General features: G+C 45.3%; 1 protein-coding gene across 16 annotated transcripts in view; it reads left to right on the forward strand.

The window, feature by feature from the left end:
- Positions 1-17,704, forward strand: part of SYTL3 (synaptotagmin like 3) — a 130,574-nt gene that overhangs the window by 83,728 nt on the left and 29,142 nt on the right. For all 16 annotated transcript variants that reach the window (XM_077999601.1, XM_077999604.1, XM_077999609.1 and 13 more), the window contains one exon: positions 16,221-16,399. In XM_077999601.1, the coding sequence (XP_077855727.1) occupies positions 16,221-16,399 (179 nt within the window). The remainder of the gene's footprint in view (positions 1-16,220; positions 16,400-17,704) is intronic.

Raw genomic sequence — 17,704 nt, forward strand, 5'->3', positions numbered from 1 at the left:
AGCTCACTGCAAGCTCCGCCTCCCGGGTTCACGCCATTCTCCTGCCTCAGCCTCCCGAGTAGCTGGGACTACAGGCGCCCGCCACCTCGCCCGGCTAGTTTTTTGTATTTTTTTAGTAGAGACGGGGTTTCACTGGGTTAGCCAGGATGGTCTCGATCTCCTGACCTTGTGATCCGCCCGTCTCGGCCTCCCAAAGTGCTGGGATTACAGGCTTGAGCCACCGCGCCCGGCCGCCCCTTCCTTATTTGAAAATATTACTTTCTAAGTCCTTTCACAAGCAACTTCCTCTTTTCCTTTGTTCTCTATTGCCTATACCTATTTTAAAAAGGTTTAAATTATTAGCCAGTCAGGTTTAGTTTAGATTGTAAGGTCTGGCTCCAGCTAGTGGAGACAACACAGTAGCAGGGACAAGCTGTGTAAAGGATAAAAATTGCTTCCCTCCATTGTTCAGGTGTGCTCTAGTCATTGTTCCATCTGCGAGGAGCACCCTTTCTGCAAAAAGTAAAATTGCTTTGCTAAAAAAAACTTTTTGTCTAAATGCTAATTTTTTCCTTAGAGTATTTAGGAACAAGCATTCTGTTTCTTTTCTTTTTTTTTTTTTTTGAGACGGAGTCTTGCTCTGTCTGCCCAGGCTGGAGTGCAGTGGTCGGATCACAGCTCACTGCAAGCTCCGCCTGCCGGGTTCAAGCCATTCTCCTGCCTCAGCCTCCAGAGTAGCTGGGACTATAGGCTCCCGCCACCTCACCCGGCTAGTTTTTTGTGTGTTTTTTAGTAGAGACGGGGTTTCACCGTGTTAGCCAGGATGGTCTCGATCTCCTCACCTCGTGATCCGCCCGTCTCGGCCTCCCAAAGTGCTGGGATTACAGGCTTGAGCCACTGTCCCCGGCCGCATTCTGTTTCTAAATAAACATTTTACTTATAACAAAATGGTGGCCCTTATGGGGATACACTGTCCTCCAGGGGCAGTCTCTAGTCCTGTCTCATGAGGAGGTGCCCCACTGCCTTGTTGTGGTGGCCTCAGGGGTAAGGAATCGAGACCCACCTGGTGTGACGAATAAACCTGGACTCTCAGCAACGCGGAAAGAAAGCAGCCGGCAAGCTGAAGTAAAGGATCCTCACATACCACGTGGGCCAGGTAACCTCATGCATAAGACAAGGAAGGAAATACTGGAGGAGCTGGTCAAGTATTTCCTTGGTGGTCAGGACTAAGGAAAGAAAAGCCTGGGGCAGTAAAGCATTCCTTGGTGAGGACACACCAAAGTAAGAGAAACTGCAGGGGCCCTAAAGCATTCCTTAAGACTGAGGAAAGAAAAGCCGCAGGGGTGGGTGGGGGGCGGGTGGGGCGCGGTGTGAAGTATTCCTTAGTTAGGATGTCTTAAAGGTTAAAAAGAGGTGAAAAGTCCCCATTAGGGGGAGATTAAACATCACACAAATCTCCAGTAGTAAAAAAGATATTCAAAACTTCCCTTTCCTCTCTTCTCAGGGGAAGAAAGAGGCTAGGCTCCATTCCCACTGGCTGCTCCTTAGGAAAAAGGGAAGGAGAGGGGAGAACAGCTGCGTGGGTGGCTGGCAGAGGTAGGGAAAGACCAGCAGAGAGAGAGAAAGGCAGAGACAGAAAGCAAAAATCTTTTAACAAAGTTTCAAAGTTTTCTAAAAGTAAAAGAAGAGCTGGGCGCAGTGGCTCACGCCTGTAATCCCAGCACTTTGGGAGGCCGAGGCAGGCGGATCACGAGGTTAGGAGATTGAGACCATCCTGGCTAACACAGTGAAACCCCTTCTCTACTAAACATACACAAAATTAGCCGGGCATGGTGGCGGGCGCCTATAGTCCCAGCTACTTGGGAGGCTGAGGCAGGAGAATGGCGTGAACCCGGGAGGCGGAGCTTGCAGTGAGCCCAGATCGCGCCACTGCACTCCAGCCTGTGCAACAGAGCGAGACTCGTCTCAAAAAAAAAAAAAAAAAAAAAAAAAAAAAAAAAAAAGAGAACTCAGGAATGCAAAGACAAAGAAGGCAAGGTCAGTACTTTAAAGGAGAAGGTCAAAGCAAGCGCTGTAAAGGCTGTGGATGTAAACGTAAGAAAGAAAGAAAAAGGGGCCCTCTGGCCCAGGGTTAATGACTCATGCAACTTGCGTCGGGCATCTGCCGAGCCTCTGGGCCAGCGGCGGCTCTGGGCCTGGATTGCGGCCACACGGATCCCACCCAGCCCAAGAGACTAAGTGTAAAGGAAAAAAGGAAAAAAGGAAAAGAGAAATTGGAAATGAAAAGAAGAGACAGAAAGCGGCTCGGGAGCAGGGCCCATGCTGTTTCCCGGCCCCACCAGTGGGGCCGCTAGAATGGGAGAACTCGGGAAGGAGAGAGGAAACGGGATGACAAAGAAAAAGCGCAAATGAGAGAGAACTAGAGGGAGAAAATGAGTAATAGAGAGGCTGAAAGAGACAGAGATCAGAGAAAGACAGAGGGTGAGACTGAGGAGAGAAATAGTGGAAAAGAAAATCAGAAAGTTGAGGCATGTCAAAGATTGTAAAAGTCATAAAAAATGTTATTAAAAATTTTTTTAATCCCAGCACTTTGGGAGGCCAAGACGGGCGGATCACGAGGTCAGGAGTTTGAGACCAACCTGGCCAACATAGTGAAACCGCGTCTCTACTAAAAGTACAAAAATTAGCCAGGCGTGGTGGCGGGTGCCTATAATCCCAGCTACTTGGGAGGCTGAGGCAGGAGAATGGCTTGAACCCGGGAGGCGGAAGTTGCAGTGAGCAGAGATCACACTATTGCACTCCAGCCTGGGTGACAGAACGAGACTCCATCTCAAAAAAAAATAAATAGCCGGGCGCGGTGGCTCAAGCCTGTAATCCCAGCACTTTGGAAGGCCGAGACGGGCGGATCACGAGGTCAGGAGATCGAGACCATCCTGGCTAGCACGGTGAAACCCCGTCTCTACTAAAAAATACAAAAAACTAGCCGGGCGAGGTGGCGGGCGCCTGTAGTCCCAGCTACTCGGGAGGCTGAGGCAGGAGAATGGCATAAACCTGGGAGGCGGAGCTTGCAGTGAGCTGAGATCCGGCCACTGCACTCCAGCCTGGGCGACAGAGCGAGACTCCGTCTCAAAAATAAATAAATAAATAAATAAAGTCTTTTAGCACAGTATCACCCCTAGAATTTCCAGCACACCAGCACTAGCCTGGGGACCACGTCCTCATCAAAAATAAAAAGAAAAAAAAACTCAAGCCAGCCTAGGAAGGACCCTACCTTGTGCTGCTAACCACCAAGACTGCCTTTGCACAGCAAAAAAAGGATGGACACATCATACCCAGGTCAAAAAAGCATCATCACCTTCAGAATCATGGACCATTGTTCCAAGGTTAAGCCCTACCAAATTAAAGGTAAAAAAAGCTTTCTCTCTTTTTCTTTTCTTCCCTTTACTTCCCATCTTATTATTAACATAACTAATCTTTTCTGTTGTTGTTGTCGAGACGGAGTCTCTCTGTCTCCCAGGCTGGAGTGCAGTGGCACAATCTCGGCTCACTGCAAGCTCTGCCTCCCGGGTTCACGCCATTCTCCTGCCTCAGCCTCCCAAGTAGCTGGGACTACAGGTGCCTGCCACCACGCCCGGCTAGTTTTTTTATATTTTCAGTAGAGACGGGGTTTCACCATGTTAGCCAGGATGGTCTCGATCTCCTGACCTCGTGATCTGCCTGCCTCGGCCTCCCAAAGTGCTGGGATTACAGGCGTGAGCCACCGTGCCTGGCTGCCTATATCTATTTTAAAAAGTTTTAAGTTATTAGCCAGTCAGGTTTCAATTTAAATTGTAAAGTCTGGCTCCAGCCAGTGGAGACAAGACACAGTAGCAAGGCCAAGCTGTGTAAAGGATAAAAATTGCTTCCCTCCATTGTTCAGGTGTGCTCTCACCATTGTTCCATCTGCGAGGAGCACCCTTTCTGCAAAAAGTAAAATTGCCTTGCTAAAAAAACCTTTTTGTCTAAATGCTATAGTACCAAAAAAACAAGCATTCTGTTTCTAAATAAACATTTTACTTATAACAGGAGTGGAGGGATTGGGATGAGACTATGCCTTCATAGACAGCCAGTGGGCCAGTTTCCACTAACTGCTCAGGGTCCCACTAGATTGGACCCTAAGCTCCTTCAAGGGCCAGAATCACGTCCTTGTAGCCCTAGAAACCAACACATAGCCAAGTACGTGGGCTTGGACCCACCCCCTGATGGTCTGTGGGGTCCTGTGTGACCTGCCCACCACTCTGCCCTGACCTCACCGGTTCTCACCCTCCCCATCGCTCATTCCACTCAGCTGCAGGGCCACTCACTTTGCTGGGACCCCCAGACACATCCCACCTGCAGGCATTTCTGTACTCTTCCCTCTCTAGACATCGCAAGTCATGCAGTCCCTTCCTTTAAGGCTTTATTCCAAGCCACCTTCTCAGGGAGCTCCCCCTGCCCCGCTCCCCCCACCTACTCTATGTTAATCCATGTCCTTACCACCCTCGACGTGCTATAGAGTTGGCTCATCTGTTGGGTATTGTCTGTGTAACCTCTCTGCTAGACTAGTTCCCAAGAGCTGTGTCTAACACTTAAATAGCCTCAATAAATGTTGAGTGATTGGGTTAATCCTAATCATAGTTACCATTTATTGAAAGCCCAAGGCAGGTGCTTCACAGCTCATTCTCACAAAGATCTTTTATGGAAGGTGCTGTTGTCCTATTTCACAAACAAAGAACCTGAGGTTCACAGAGGTTAATGCGACTTGCCAAGGTCCTGAGCTGACTATAGAACTCTGATTCAAATCAGGGGCCTGGGGAGTCCGTACCGGGGAGTCCAGGCTTTTCATAATATCCCACAGGTGTGTTGTACTCTTACACTGAGCAGTTTTCCTGACCCATGCTACCTTGTTCAGCTTCACTCGGGGCCAATCCACATGTAGAAGCAGGGAGCCAGGATGTTGGCTTAGGGAGAGGTGGGGTGAGCAAATCCATCTTAGTCCCTTTGCTGCTTAGGGACTTTTTGTTGGAAAACAGAAAAAAAAAATTTTTTTTGAGATGGAGTCTCGCTGTGTCGCCCAGGCTGGAATGCAGTGGTGCAATCTCAGCTCACTGCAAGCTCCACCTCCCGGTTTCCAGGTTCACGCTATTCTTCTGCCTCAGCCTCCCCAGTAGCTGGGACTACAGGTGCCCGCCACCATGCCCAGCTAATTTTTTTGTATTTTTAGTAGAGACGGGGTTTCACTGTGTTAGCCAGGATGGTCTTGATCTCCTGACCTCATGATCCACCCACATCAGCCTCCCAAAGCTCTGGGATTACAGGTGTGAGCCACCACGCCCAGCCCCCAAAAATTGTTTTTAACAGCCCTGTCAGTGGCATATGAGATTATGCAATTCCCCAGACACTCATCAACTTTGAGTATTAATCAGATTTTACACATACACACACGGATGTTAATTTTATAATTATTGTTTACCTATGCTTAACTAAATCATAGTGCAAATTCAGTAGGGCTCTCTATTCTCACCCATTTTCCTAAAGTTTTCTCTTATTTGTGCCCTTAAAATTTATAATCATGAGATGTAATTATTATGCATTTAATTATAACCTGTTCCCTTTAGGCCAAAGCAGCATTTACTCGAGGAAGTTGAGCTCCCACCAAACCACTGCTTTTCTCTTCTTGCCAAAGGTGTTGCCTTCCCTTCTGAGAACTATTTGCATTCTCTGAGAAACAAAGATTGGAGCTAAAAAACAACAACAAACAAACCAACCCAAAAAAACCCAGCTTATTAACATTCCACTTATTACAAAAGTATAAAACCAGATCTAGACAACAAATAGGAAAAATCATTTAACCTCTCAAGTAGGCAAATCAATATAAAATTAAAGCAACCTGCTATTTTGGGACCACTTTTGTAAATTTTAAAAATAATAGAGCTTAGTGTTGGTAAGGTGTAAAGCAGCAGGCATTCTTACAAACTGTGGGGTGAGCAGTAACTGTTACAACTTTTCTAGAGGGCAATTAGCAATAGATATCAAAAGTCTTTACATGTTCTCTTTAATTGAACTTCAGTCACAGGAACTACTCTTTAAAAATTATCATGAATGTTGGCCAAAATGTGCATACATAGATGTCCCGGACATCATTGTTTATAACTGTTTTAATTTTGAAAAACTGTCAACAACCAAAATGTCAAGAGAACGTTAAATTATGGAGAATGTGTACACAGTATTATTCTAACTGTATAAATGTCAAAATCAGGTAAAACTAGACAGTAGATTGTTTGGAGGATATATTCATATATAATAAAATCATTGGCTGGACACGGTGGCTTATGCCTGTAATCCCAGCACTTTGGGAGGCCAAGTCAGGCAGATCACCTGAGGTCAGGAGTTTGAGACCAGCCTGACCAACATGGTAAAACCCCGTGTCTACTGAAAATATAAACATTAGCCAGGCGTGGTGGCAGGTACCTGTAATCCCATCTACTTGGGAGGCTGAGGCAGGAGAACTGCTTGAACGTGGGAAGTAGAGGTTGCAGTGAACCGAGATCGCGCCATTGTACTCCAGCCTGGGTGATGAGAGCGAGACTCTGTCTCAAAAAAAAATAAATAAAAATTTTAAAAAAAGTAAATCCATCAAGAAAAGTGAGGATGATTAACAGACAATTTGAAATAGTGTTTCCTGGAGACAGGAATGAGAGGGGATTTGATAAGGGAGGAGGAGTTCTGGGGCACTTCTGAAGTCCTGGTGATGTTATTTTTCTTAAGCTGAGTATGGGCGTGTGGATGTTAATTTTATAATTATTGTTTATTCCTATGCGTTATATGTACTCTTTTGTTATTATACATTTCTTGGCAAAAAAGAAAAAAGTGAAGAAACAAAAAATCAAATTATTTGCTTAGCTTACAAAAGGCATCCACATTTTGTGGCATTTTAAAAAGGCTGATAATCTGGCTGGGCATGGTGACTCACGCTTGTAATCCCAGCACTTTGGGAGGCCGAGCCGGGTGGATCACGAGGTCAGAAGATTGAGACCATCCTGGCTAACATGGTGAAACCCCGTCTCTACTAAAAATACAAAAAATTAGCTGGGCGTGGTGGCAGGCGCCTGTAGTCCCAGCTACTCGGGAGGCTGAGGCAGGAGAATGGTGTGAACCCGGGAGGCGGAGCTTGCAATGAGCGGAGATTGCACCACTGCACTCCAGCCTGGGCAACAAAGTGAGACTCTGTCTCAAAAAAAAAAAAAAAAAAAAAAAGGCTGATAACCACTAAGCTTACCAAACATAGGCATGGTTCTAAGTCTTTTTCCAACCTCACCACGACCCTGTGAAATAGATCCCCATTTTACAGATGAGGAAACTGAGGCTCTGGAGGGTAAGATAATTTCTCAAGATCACACAGCCACTAAGTGTCAAGGCCAGGCACTGGAAGACTGCTGGGTGGCCTCATCACTCACCATCTTAACCACTTTGCAGAAATGTTCTCTGTGTGTTCTTATCAGGATTTATTATTTTTAATTTAGCTGTGGCTTCAGTGGACTCTGGGTTTTCTGCCCTTGTAAAATAAAAGGGCATGAAACTTTGCTTGCAGTTACAGGAGATAAATTTGTGACCTTCAGAGAAAGTCGCTGGCAGAAGGCTCCCTGCCTGCCTTGAGTTTTTCCTCTGCTGTTGCCCAGATTGACTTTCTTTCAAACCCAGACTGCGCCAATGGCTTTAATAAAAGTCAGCCTGAGTTTTGGGTTGCTTTTCTGGGCCAGAATCTTTTGGTTGACTCCATTTGGTGCATTCAGCTTGTAACCTGCTCAAAGGCTCTGTTCTGGCTCCAGAGAAAGCAGAACCAGCAGCCCTGCCAGGGCGATGGTGGTGGAGCCATGAGTTATCTGGGAAGGAATGTTGGATGAACGGGCTCTGCTCTCCTTTCATTATGAGGGTGTATCCTCCCGCTCCCTGCTCAGCAGACACAGTGGTTGAACTACTCAGAGACACAAGCATACCTTATGACCCAAAGATTTAGGAGCCCGGGTCCACTTCCAGGTCTGCTTCTGATGTGTGATGCAACTTGGGGCATGGCTCAACCTGCCTTGACCTTGGTTTATCCACTTGTAAAATGATGAGTAATGACAGTGCTTCCTGGATTCTTTATAATTCTGGGTGCCAACCTGGATGAGCCCAGCTGTGCACTTTTCTTTCTACCTACACGCCGACAGCTGTGCACCCAAGGAGCAAGGTGCATGGCAGGGCAGCCCTAACCCCAGGACACTCACGCCTGCATGCTGGAGATTAGGTCTGCCCTGTTGTGTTCCCAAGTCCAACTGTGCCCAGCACTGCCCAGCAATCCTGATGTCTTTTCGTGATTTATATGGTTTTTTTGCTCTCTACAACAAACATTTCATACCTCCTCCAGTCTTTTCAAACCTGCTCTTCCTCCTCACTCTCAAGAAATATCCCTTTTTACTCTACCAAGAAAGAAAAGAATCAGGTTGAAATTTCCCAGTCCTCCTGATACCAAATTAACCAACTGCATTTGCATCCAAGTGGCTCTCCTTTCCCCACCTGCAATAGAAGAAGCTGATGCCTTCAGCAATACTTGGGATCCTGCCCTCCCCTGCCTTCTGTGTTCCTTATTCTATCACTTATCCTTCCTCATATATGCATTCAGCCTCTACTTACCTGGACCCTTGAACACATTCCAGTCTCCTGTGATAAAACACCTTCACTCAACCTTCCATTCCCCTCCAGCTACCATTTTTCTCTCCCCACCTCAGCTAATCTTTTTATTTTGTTTTGTTTTGTTTTGTTTTGTTTTGTTTTGTTTTGAGATAGAGACTCGCTCAGCTGCCCAGGCTGGAGTACTGTGGTGCGATCCCAGCTTACTGCAACCTCCGCCTCCCAGGTTCAAGCGATTCTCCCACCTCAGCCTACCAAATAGCTGGGATGACAGGTGTGTGCCACTGTGCCCAGCTAATTTTTGTATTTTTAGTGGAGACAGGGTTTCACCATGTTGGCCAGGCTGATCTTGAACTCCTGACCTCTAGTGATCCACCCACATTGGCCTCCCAAAGTGTTGGGATTACAGGCCTGAGCCACCGCGCCCGGCCCCTTAGCTAAGCTTTTATTAGTTTTCTGCACTTGGCATTCCTGCCTTTCCCCTCCCACTCACACAGCCCTCCCTCTCTGGCTCCCCACCCCTTCACCCTGCAAAAGAAGGCCCCTTCTCTTCCTGCCCTTCTGTGCATTCATATTTCAGCTGTGTCTCATCTAAATAGCACAGTCAGATGTTTTTAAAAATCCAGTCATTGACTTTTTTTGTAGTATGTAATCTGTTGTAGTTTATTGTAACTACTTTTTTCTCCTGCTCTGTGTTACTGTCTCTACCCCCTTCTTTTCATCATTCTTTTTGGATTAAACAAGTCTGGCTTCTATCATTTCTGGGGGGCAATAAAATGGTTAAATCTTACTGTTTATTCCATCATAGGTAATAGATCCTTTTCTTCTCTACCATTAAGATTTTCTCCTTGTCTTTGATTTTAAGCAATTTTATTATGATGTACCTATGTATAGTTTTTTAAAAAACATGTTTCCTCTTAAATCTGAGGTTTATTGTCTCTTGTTAGTCTTTAGAAATTTTTTTTTTTTTTTTTTTTTTTGAGACGGAGTCTTGCTCTGTCGCCCAGGCTGGAGTGCAGTGGCGCGATCTCGGCTCACTGCAAGCTCCGCCTCCCGGGTTCACGCCATTCTCCTGCCTCAGCCTCCCGAGTAGCTGGGACTACAGGCGCCCACAACTGCGCCCGGCTAATTTTTTGTATTTTTAGTAGAGACGGGGTTTCACCGTGGTCTCGATCTCCTGACCTTGTGATCCGCCCGCCTCGGCCTCCCAAAGCACTGGGATTACAGGCGTGAGCCACTGTGCCCGGCAGTCTTTAGAAATTCTTAACCATTATCTCTTCAAATATACCTTCTGCCCCATTTTTCTCTAGATGAGAGTCCAAACATACACTTTTTCATTATGTCCTGTATGTCTCTCTCCCTCTCTCCCTCTCCCTCTCTCTCTGTCTCTTTCTCTCTCTCTATCCCATCTTTCTGAGATGGGGGGGTCTCATTCTGTTGCCCAGGCTGGAATGCAGTGGCACAGCCCTAGCTTACTGCTTCCCAGAACTCTTGGGCTTAGCAGGAGCACCCACTCACTATGTTGTGCAGACTGGTCATGAACTCCTGGCCTCAAGCAATCCTCCCACTTTGGCCTCCCAAGGCACTGGGGTTACAGGCATGAACCATGGTATTTGGCCCTGTATGTCTCTTATACTCTTTATTTTTCATTCATTTTATTCCCCTGTGCTTCACTCCAAATATTTTCCATTGACCCATCTTCCAGTTTACTAATTCTTCCTTCAGCTAAGTCTGATCTTATGTTAATTTAATTTGTGGAGTTCTTCATTCAGTTGCCTTACTTTTTAGGCAACTTACATTTTTGAGATGAAATCTCACTCTGTCACCGAGGCCGGAGGGCAGTGATGTGATCTTGGCTCACTGCAACTTCTGCCTCCTGGGTTCAAGCAATTCTCCTGCCTCATCCTCCTGAGTAGCTGGGATTATAGGTGTGCACCATCACACCTGGCTAATTTTTGTATTTTTAGTAGATTCAGGTTTCACCATGTTGGCCAGGCTGGTCTCAAACTCCTGACCTCAGATGATTTGCCTGCCTCGGCCTCCCAAAGTGCTGGGGTTACAGGCGTGAGCCACCATGCCCAGCCAAGGCCTTAATTTCTATTTGATTTTTTATTATAAATTCTAGTCCTCTGGAGAAATTTCTGTGTGATTCTTTATTATACATTCCAGTTCTCTGGAGAAATATATTCTTGTCATATATTTTCTTTTTTTTTTTTTTTTTTTTTTTTTGAGACGGAGTCTCGCTCTGTCACCCAGGCTGGAGTGCAGTGGCTTGATCTCAGCTCACTGCAAGCTCCGCCTCCTGGGTTCACACCATTCTCCTGCCTCAGCCTCCCGAGTAGCTGGGACTACAGGCGCCTGCCACCATGCCCGGCTAATTTTTTTTTATATTTTTAGTAGAGACGGGGTTTCACTGTGTTAGCCGGGATGGTCTCGAACTCCTGACCTCGTGATCTACCCGTCTCAGCCTCCCAAAGTGCTGGGATTACAGGCATGAGCCACCGCGCCCGGCCTGTCATGTATTTTCTTGACCATATTAGTTACAGTTATTTTCCAGTTTATATCTTTCAGTGCCAGTATCTGGACCACCCATGAGACTATTTTGTGCATTTTTTCCTCTTCGTTTTTGGTCACTTACTCTTGGATCTTAGACTTACGATGACTAACCACCCCAGTTTACTCAGTACTCACCTGGTTTTAGCAGTTCAAGTCTTGAATCCCAGGAAATTCCTTAGTCCTAAGGAAACCGGGACACTTGGTTACTTTTTAGTCCCGGTATACGTGGCAATCTTTTCTTGAATGCTGGACATTGAGTATGAAAAACTGGGATAATTTGAGATTCAAAAATATTAGATTGCTAGCAAAGTACTTGTGGTTGGACCTTGAATTTTATATCATTATAACTAGGCTCAAACACATCTTTTTATTAATTAAAGTAGGATCTGTTACGATCGACACATTTTTGCCAACAAGAAGTGAGTTTGTTTATTCCTGTACCATAAAAATCTGTGCTTCAGGATTCGACGAACTCTTGGAAAACATTTTCTGCATCCTTCTGGCTGTGTTTTCCCTGCACAAAGTTCTCAGGATGCTTGAAGAAGTGGTAATCTGTTGGCGAGAGGTCAGGTGAATATGGCAGATGAGGCAAAACTTTGTAGCCTGATTTGTTCAACTTTTGTTTTTGTTTTTTGTTTTGAGATGGAGTCTTGCTCTGTTGCCCAGGCTGGAGTGCAGTGGCACTATCTCAGTTCACTGCAACTTCCGCCTCCTGGGTTCAAGTGATTCTCCTACCTCAGCCTCCCAAGTAGCTGGGATTACAGGTGTGTACCACCACACTCAGCTAATTTTTGTATTTTTGGTAGAGACAGCGTTTCACCATGTTGGCCAGCTGGTCTCGAACTCCTGATCTCAGGTGATCCGCCTGCCTTGGCCTCCCAAAGTGCTGGGACTACAGGTGTGAGCCACCACGCCTGGCCTTGTTCGACTTTTGAAGTGTTGGTTGTGTGACGTGCAGTAGGGCATTGTCGTGGAGAAGAATTGGGCCCCTTTTGTTGGTCAGTGCCAGCTGCAGGCATTGCAATTTTTGGTGCATCTCATCGATTTGTTAAGCATACTTCTCAGATGTAATGGTTTCGCTGGAATTCAGAAAACTGTAGTGGATCAGACTGACAGCAGACCACCAAACAGCGACCATGACCTTTCTTTGGTGCAAGTTTGGCTTTGGGAAGTGCTTTGGGGTTTCTTCTCAGTCCAGCCACTAACCTGGTCATTGCTGACTGTCATATAAAATCCACTTTTTGTCAGACATCATAATCTGATTGAGAAATGGTTCACTGTTGCGTAGAATAAGAGAAGACAACACTTCAAAATGACGATTTTTTTGATCTTCACTCAGCTCATGAGGCACCCACTTATCGAGCTTTTTCAGCTTTCCAATTTGCTTCCAATGCCGAACAATCATAGAATGGTCAGCGTTGAGTTACTCAGCAACTTCTCGTGTAGTTGTAGGTTCAGCTTCTATGATTGCTCTCAATTGGTCGTTGTCATCTTCCGATGGCCACCACTACACTCCCCATCTTCAAGGTTCTCGTCTCCTTTGGAAAATTTCTTGAACCCCCACTGCACTGTATGTTGCTGAGCCAAATGCACTGTGGATATTGCAGATTGTCTCTGCTGCTTTATGGCCCATTTTGAATTCGAATAAGAAAATTGCTCAAATCTGCTTTTTGTCTAACATCATTTCCATAGTCTAAAATAAACATAAAATAAACAACAAATAACCCATTATTAGCAAAAAAAAAATAATAATAAAGTGAGAAATGCCCATTGAAATGATGTATGACATAACCACATTTATTTAAGAATGTATTCCAATATCAAACGGCAAATTCCAACAATGTAAAAACCACAATTATTTTTGCACTTGTATTATGCTTCATAGAGAATTTACTTTTGCTCTTAACATACAGAGTGGAGGCAAAGAATCTTTATCTAATCTTTATCTAGTCTGGGGCTGAGCTAACTGAAAACTGGGTTTCCGTTGATGAAGACAGGTCCATTTCCAGGTGACTCTTCTCCTAGTAAGAAAGTCTTTGGAGGATCCCAGCTGAAGGTCTAGATATTTACTAAGCCCCTGTGATAAGCCTGAAGGCCAGTTTTTTCCTCTCTAGTAAGATGAAACTGCTGGAAGCTTTCCTTTTTTTTTTTTTTTTTTTTGAGATGGAGTCTCGCTATGTCACTCAAGCTGGAGTGCAGTGGTACGATCTCGGCTCACTGCAACCTCCACCTGCTGGATGCAAGCGATTCTCCTGCCTCAGCCTCCTGAGTAGCTGGAACTACAGGCGTGTGCTACCACGCCTGGCTAATTTTTTTTATTTTTAGTAGAGATGGGGTTTCGCTGCGTGAGCCAGGATGGTCTCGATCTGCTGACCTCCTGACCTTGTGATCTGCCCGCCTCAGCCTCCCAAAGTGCTGGGATTACAGGCGTGAGCCACTGCGTCCGGCCACTTGGAAACATTCTTAAGCTTCTCAGCCCCTCAGCCACAGCTTCCAGTTCAGCAAACACCTTGAGGAAAATGCAGCGTCTGGGGTACTCGTGGATTTGCCCTGTCTCTGGGACCTTGGCTCCTCAGGTTCCCCATGACTTCGTAGCCTTGAATGCTGATTTTGTCCCCCAGTCCCGTTAGACTGCTGAAACTCTGCTCAGCTTCGCAGTCTCTTTGCCATTTTATTTAGATGACGATTTGGCCGTCCAGCCCTTGGACGTGCAGCTGCAGTCACTCAATGTGTTCCTGATACAAGGAGAGTCAAGCAGGTCAGTAGAATAGAATCCAAAGTCCTGTGTTGCTTACACAGGGACCTATGCCTTGAAGTGAAAGGCAGCTCCAGATGTCAGGCTTACCTCCATGTGCTTCTCAACATCCTGGCTTCTTGTATCCTGGTGGTCTTGGCAGCTCTACAATGTCTTGAAATAGTTTGGTTGTCTAATTCAGCTAATTGTTCTCAGCAGAAAAGTGTGCGTAACACCATTTAGTCTGCCATAGCCTGAAGCTGAGTCCCATGACGAATGCTGTATTATTCATTAGCCTCTCCATTCATCCACCTGGTTCTTCTCTCAGGCCGCTCACACCTTTTGCCAAGCTCCTCTATCCATTCTCTTCTATCTCATGCTGGCACACCAGTCCATGCCTTTTTTTTTTTTTTTTTTTTTTTTTGGTAGAGAGGGAGTTTTACCATGTTGGCCAGGCTGGTCTCAAACTCCTGACCTCAAGTGATCTACCTGCCTGTGCCTCCCAAAGTGCCGGGATTACAGGCGTGAGCCACTGTGCCCGGTGTATGCCTTTTTGAGCGTGTAAAAATTTTACATTATTTTCCTTTTTAACAGTGGGATGGTGTTGGCAGGTGAGATTCTTCAGAGCCAGTGACTGGATGTGGTGAAGCTTGTTTTGTTCTTGGCATTCATCAGTTCAGGTTCCAGCCTGTCTGATGACTTGTTGGTATTATTTTTTGTTTGTTTGTTTGTTTTGAGACAGGGCCTCATTCTGTTGCCCAGGCTGGAGTGCAGTGGTGCAACTTCGGCTCACTGCAACCTCCGCCTCCTGAGTTAAAGCAATTCTTGTTGCCGCGGCCTCCCAAGTAGCTGGGATTACAGGTACATGCCACCTGCCTGGCTAATTTTTGTATTTTAGTAAAGGTTTCACCATGTTGGCCAGGCTAGTCTCAAACTCCTGACCTCCAGTGATCCACCAGCTTTGTCCTCCCAAAGTGCTGGGATTACGAGGGTGAGCCACCACGCCGGGTCTCAATTGTTGGTTTTGTTTTAATTTTATCTTTCCCTCGTGGTTCTGACTTTCTGCCCCCAGGCTTGTTTCTTTTTTTTTCTTTTCTTTTTTTTTTTTTTTTGAGACGGAGTCTCGCTCTGTCACCCAGGTTGGAGTGCAGTGGCGCAATCTCTGCTGCAAGCTCTGCCTCCGGGTTCATGCCATTCTCCTGTCTCAGCCTCCTGAGTAGCTGGGACTGCAGGCGCCCGCCACCACGCCTGGCTAAATTTTTTTTTTTGTATTTTTAGTAGAGACGGGATTTCACTGTATTAGTCAGGATGGTCTCCATCTCCTGACCTCATGATCCACCCCTCTCGGCCTCCCAAAGTGCTGGGATTACAGGCGTGAGCCACCACGCCTGGCACTCCCAGGCTTGTTTCTTAGTTCCTTTTCAGGATGTTTTATAGTGTGGAGTAGCTAGTTGGGAATTCGAAGTATAAATCAGTTAGGCTTCTCTTCCTATAAAGACAGCACAGAGATTGGTAATGCAAATGTTGGCAAGTATTTTAGCACGTTTAATAGTGATGAGGTGGCTTATTGTATCTTTTAGGCCCAGGAATTTTGTGCTAATTAATGGCGTTGATTAGCCTCTCCTTATCTGCATCGTATAAGCTTGGAGTACCCTAGATTGTGATGATAGTTTTATTTTTCATTTTAGGTAACCAGAAAAATTTAAATACAATTTACTGTCACCTGGGGTAGACATTTTACTTGCTTTCTTCTATTTATTCCTCACCATAGCCCTACGAGATCAGTATGGTTTTTTCCAGTTAGACTTTGCCACAGCTAATGAGTGGCAGCACCAGCATTTGAGTCCAGGTCTATCTGATTCCCAGTCACAGCCACTTAGCCCCAGACTGTGCTGCTTTCCGCATAGCTGTCCTGCCATGGATTTTATCTTGGCCTCCTGAGAGTGATCTTGCAGAATTGCATAGGAGTTAGTCCATTTCTCCCCAAGCAATTTGTATTAAAGAATGAGATTGTGTAACCTTTATTGCTAGACAAAAACTATATCCAGGCAAGAGAGGGCCTTCTGAGGATTCTCTGTCTCCATGGGATAGAACATGTGGCAACTTACTTTGCCTAAGTACAAGCTGGTGCATTATTAACTTAACGTGAGTCAGGATACAGGCTCTGTATGAGGTTTTATTTATGTGCTGTCTTGAAACCAGAACATCAGAAAAATGAATTAACTGTGAAGTAACTTATTATATCTGTTATTCTTGATTTCAGGGAAGTTTAATTAGCATTGATAGCACCTGTACAGAGATGGGCAATTTTGACAATGCTAATGTCACTGGAGAAATAGAATTTGCCATTCGTTATTGCTTCAAAACCCATTCTTTAGAAATATGCATCAAGGCCTGTAAGAACCTTGCCTATGGAGAAGAAAAGAAGAAAAAGTGCAATCCGTAAGTTTCTTTTTTTTAACATAAGACATATTGATTCTAAAATTTATATGAAAAAGTAAAAGTCTAAGAATAACCAAGACAATTATTTAAAAGAAACAAAAATGAGGAGGCTTACTTCAAGAATTATTATAAAGCTGTAGCAGTGCAAACAATGTGTTATTGATACAAGGATAGAACAAGTCAGGAGAGTAGAATCAAAAGTCCAGATACAGACCTTAGTGTATATGAAAACTTACATGATCAAGGAGTGTCTTCGTCCATTTCGGCTGCTGTGACAGAATACCATAGACCAGGTGGCTTATAAACAAGACAAATATATATCTCACAGTTCTGGAGGCTGGGAAGTCGAAGATCAAGGTGCTGGTAGATTTGGTATCTAGTGAGGACCCCCTTTCTGGTTCTTAGATGGCTGTTTTCTTGTGTCCCCACATGATAGAAGGGACAAGGCAGCTCTCTGGGGCCTCTTCTATGAGGGCACTAATCTCATTCAAGAAGGCTGCACCCTCATGACCTAATCACCTCCCAGAGACTCTACCTCCTAATACCATCACACCGTAGGTTAGGCTTCAACTATGAATTGGTGAGTGGGGTGGACATAAACATTCAGCTGAGGAGCTATTACAGATGGGTGGGGAAAAGTGGACTTCAATAAATGATGTTGGAAAATTTGGCTTTCCACACAGGAAATACAAAATGTAAATCTTGACTCACACAATCCATAAAGAGATTTAAAATGTTATTCTCACTGATAGATATGAAAAGGTGTAGCACCATTATTATTATTACTATATATATTTTTTGAGACAGAGTCTTGCTCTGTCACCCAGGCTGGAGTGCAGTGGTGCGATCTCGGCTCACTGCAACCTCCGCCTCCCGGGTTCAAGCGATTCTCCTGCCTGAGCCTCCCGAGCAGCTGGGACTGCAGGCATGCACCACCATGCCCAGCTAACTTTTGTATTTTTAGTAGAGACGGGGTTTCACCATATTGGCCAGGCTGGTCTCAAACTCCTGACCTCGTGATCCACCCACCTTGGCCTCCCAAAGTGCTGGGATTACAAGTGTGAGCTACCGCACCCAGCCAGCACCATTATTTTAATGTGCATTTCCCTTATTACTGACAAAGATGAGCAACTTGTTTAAAAATAAATAAATAAATAGACACAGGGTCTCACTATGTTGCTCAACCTGATCTTGAACTCTTGGGCTCAAGAAATTCTCCCGCCTCAGCCTCCCCAAATGCTGAGATTACAGGTGCAAGCCCAGCCTTTTGAGCCACTTCTTATATATGCATTTGCCAGTTAGGTT

Source organism: Macaca mulatta, chromosome 4 (assembly GCF_049350105.2).
Source record: "Macaca mulatta isolate MMU2019108-1 chromosome 4, T2T-MMU8v2.0, whole genome shotgun sequence".
Lineage (NCBI taxonomy): Eukaryota > Metazoa > Chordata > Mammalia > Primates > Cercopithecidae > Macaca > Macaca mulatta.